Source organism: Magnolia sinica, chromosome 11 (assembly GCF_029962835.1).
Source record: "Magnolia sinica isolate HGM2019 chromosome 11, MsV1, whole genome shotgun sequence".
Taxonomy (NCBI): domain Eukaryota; kingdom Viridiplantae; phylum Streptophyta; class Magnoliopsida; order Magnoliales; family Magnoliaceae; genus Magnolia; species Magnolia sinica.
The window spans coordinates 2,870,184-2,874,225 of NC_080583.1; the positions used below are offsets into that span (position 1 = coordinate 2,870,184).

At 38.5% G+C, this 4,042-nt stretch overlaps 1 protein-coding gene across 1 annotated transcript; it reads right to left on the reverse strand.

Moving 5' to 3' along the window:
• Positions 1-513: 513 nt before the first annotated feature.
• On the reverse strand, positions 514-1,416 carry LOC131218569 (protein VACUOLELESS GAMETOPHYTES). Its single transcript, XM_058213181.1, has one exon. It carries the CDS (start codon positions 1,339-1,341, stop codon positions 616-618), a length of 726 nt encoding a protein of 241 aa, XP_058069164.1. The 5' UTR covers positions 1,342-1,416; the 3' UTR covers positions 514-615.
• Positions 1,417-4,042: the final 2,626 nt, after the last annotated feature.

Here is a 4,042-nt window from a genome sequence, read left to right on the forward strand (position 1 = left end):
GCACTTGGGTCCAGTCTTTGATCCAGGGGTGGCCCATTTGACGAATGGACTATCTTGACTGGGTCCATTAGTTCTCTATCACAATTAGCTGCCCATGTAAAAGTCATCCCAACATCAGATGATCCTAACCTTCCACCAGATAACATGAAAAAAATGGAAAGTCAAGATCAAAAGAGAGGAACACTTATATCCCAACCGTCACTAAACAACTATGGCTAGCAATTAAGTGGACGGTCTTTATTAAATGGCCAACATTTAGAGGGTAACCTCATTCGTTGGACCTTATGAGTGAGGTGTAAAATTGCCCTCAATCATTGGGCAATACTCACACAGTAAAATTAACCTCATGCCATATGATGGGATAAAAAGAATTAAATGGACTTAAGTGAACGGCTGGGATGCTGCGCATGATGGGCAATCCAAGCTTTTCAACGGTTGGATGTTGATAGAGAGAGAAAGAAAGAGAGAGACATTTTCTTACAAGTACACCCTACACAAGGAATCCACACACAATAGAAAAAGGTAACATTTTATTCTTTTCGAACACAAACCCCTCGGCCTCTTTATCCTCCACCAACTGCACCCTACTCACGTATTTATGACTGCCACGTGTCATCATCGTGAAATGAACGACCCAATGACCCCAGCAATGATAGCCGTAGGATCCCCAAGAACGGCTGAGATGATAAACTGGACAGCCAATCCAGCCACCTCACAACACTTCCTAACTTTCCCTTTACTACGGTGATGGTTTGCAAGTGTCCCTTTAAGACTAGGAATCCTAGTCTCAAGCTTCCTACTCCCATTATTCACACTAATTCCCTTCCCAAAATACAACTCTTGCCAACTCTCCACCAGCATTTCCTTCACACATGATACATGCAAGTTGTATTTCTTGCATTTAGACCTATAACTCCAACTCCTCCCTTTCCTACCACACTTGTGACACGACGAACACACCTTCCTATACAAGTAGAGCTTCACCTCGCCATCGTCGAGCATGGCCGGCAGGTTAGCGCAACATGGGTGCAGGTCGAACCCGCACAACTTACAGTGGTACACAAATCCACCGACATCCTTCTCACACGCGTTACAGAAGCGAGGTGTGTCACCGGGCGTGCGGGCCATGAACTGGAATGAACATTTAGTGTAGAAGGGATGCGTGATCGATGGCGTCGTAAGGGCACAGTGCCTGTGGAGATCGAAGTCGCAGTGGTCGCACTTGTAGCGGGACCCGATACCAGCCTCCTTGCAGCCATCACACCTAAATGGCACTTCTATGTACTCCAATCTCAGCTTGTGCTGAGGGTGGCTAAAATGGGTGATTTCATTGTACTTCATTTCTAGTAAAACACTAAGACCATGCAAAGGCCGAGGAGAGATATGTGTATATGAAGGTTTGTTTTATGTATAATGAAGTGTGTGGATTAAATCCTTATATGGTGCATGGACAAGTAGATGGAATGGTTTGGATGGCTTGAGACTGAAGCATGTCGGGTATTTATGCTTTTGTGGAGATAGTGGGAGTTTGATGAGATGGAGTGTCCTTGTTTTTGTACATGGGCATCCATCCACGGCCATTGATAACAAGGATTTTTGGACATATAAAAGCATCATCGAATTAGTTCGTGTAGGACATGAGAATTTCGAATTTTTCCACTTTGTTTGATATGATGTGTTAAGCTACACCTTACCTTAGGATATTTAAGGTGCTCCAGGTTGTATTGGGGCACTTAGATTGTTCAATTCACTGATCCAGACTGTTCATTAGGTCCAACACATATTTCACAAACTATCATATAAAAATCTTATTGATTTGAGAAATATTAACCACTTGTTTAAAGGCCCTTAGTATGGATGGTTACAGGTTACAGTCGTCTAGACAAAAATATGTCCCATAAATAATTTAATCCATCTATTTGCCAGGGGCAATCAATTATGACTACGAAGAATAACTTTTGTTGAACCATCCCATCCATGACTTGGAAAAAGGATGGTTATAGAAAATAAAGCCAAATCAAGGGTGGATTGGATGGGAGCGGATAAGGTGAGAACCCGTCTCACACAAGACAGAACGGCTCTTACTGTGGGGCCCACCTTCATGTGTGTATTTCGCATCCACCCATCCATCCTGATAAGATCCAATTATCAAGTGGACCATACTCTAGAAATCAGTGGTGATTGAACACTCTCTTATTAAAAACTTCTTAGTCCGCACGTCAATGTTTGAGCAGTGTTTATTTGTCATCCAATCTATTGATAAGGTCATGTAAGCCTGGATGCAGGACAAAAACAAACACATGCGTCATCCAAAACTTGTAGCTCATTAATTGTCAGTCACCATTGGTATGGTCCACCTGATAATTGGACATGTATGGAAAAACGGATGAATGGGGTAGATACAAAATACACACATCAAAGGTGGGTACCACAGTAAGGGCTGCATCGTCCTGAGTGAGGCTGGAGTCTCTCCTGATCCACTCTTCGCTGCGATTTTTGCTTGGTGCTTAAGGGATCCAGGCTCTCTATTTCGAGTCCTTTATCATTTGCTTGAGTAGACCATTGATTGCTTGCCTCCAAGTGCAGAGGTTCATAAGTAATATCCTGTGAATACAGGGTCGATCCCACAGGGAGATGAATTGCGAGAAGGAAAAAATCAAATGCAAAACAAACTAAGTAATAAAAACTAAACTGATGATTTGATTTTTGGATTTTTGAATGGATGTAATTCAATTGAATAAAAAAAAACACCCAAGCTTCAAAGTTCCACACATAGATTAATGTTCCAAAATCATGATGACTTGGATAACACAACTAGGATCTGAACACTATGGTCAGCCTAATCGGAAAATAAAACACTTTAAATATTTTAATAAATGATATAAAAGATTAGAAAATAATAGATTTGCACCATTGACATATATTCTCAAGCGTCAGTGATTTTAAGTATTCAATATCTATAGGATAATGAATATCAAAGAAATATAACAGGTTGAGAACATCTCCTATCTAGGAAATCTGATTAATCTAGGGTAAACCTATCCATCAATGTAAATCTCATATGATGGAAACATATGGATCTTACAAGAGGATAAAAACAAAACCTAAATAATAGATAATATGCATACACCATTATTCTCATCATTAAAACAATCAATCATCATAATTTAAAGAAATATTAAACCCATGTGCTTCCCTTCTAGCTTGGGCTAGAGGGAACTTAGAAAAACATAATTAAATTGCAGAAATAAAAAGCAACAAGAAAGAAAGAAGAAAAATTGCAAATAAAAAAAAAATCTAAAAGGAAAAAAACAACTTATAAAGCTTTAATAATAATAAAAAAAAAAACTCTTTAAAAAAAACTCTAAATATTGCTCTTGAATGCTTCTAATCATGCTTTAGAATGCCCTAGGAGGCCCTATTTATAAGTAGGGAACTCCAAACTTCGTACAAAGTTGAAAATCCTAGAAAACGCCTCAAATATACGTATTTTTTCAAAATAGACTTCTCGCTGCATAGTTCGTTTAAAACAGACTTCCTGCTGCGCAGTTTTCCAAAATAAACTTCACAGCTTCAAAATACACTTTTTTAGGACGATTTCAGGATTCTTCACTTCAAATCTTCGATTCTCTTCATTCCTCGCTTGGTTTTCTTGGATCTTTGGCATGTGAATTCTTCAATCTTGATCTCCTAAGATCCATCCATTGCCTTGGTGAATTTGAGCATCAAATTCTTACTTTTTAACACCTTTTTCAATCCAAGCTTTTAAATTCACCTTGCAACACATACATGAGTAAAATAGAATATTAAGATGATTTATGTTCATAAAACCAAGATATAAATGGCGAAAATTATGCAATATTTGAGTCTTAACACACCCCCCAACCAGCATTTTGCTAGTCCCGAGCAAAATAAGCGAAGAAAAATAAAAATAAGAAAAAAAATAATTCTAGAAACAAAATTAAAATGAAAACAAAATTCTAACTACACCACTTTCGCAAGTAATCTCGATTGCATTTAGCATATGCAACAAGCCTTTAAA

Excerpts from the sequence above, each read along its gene's own strand:
- LOC131218569 (XM_058213181.1), bottom strand. The coding sequence starts at position 1,341 with ATGAAGTACAATGAAATCACCCATTTTAGCCACCCTCAGCACAAGCTG.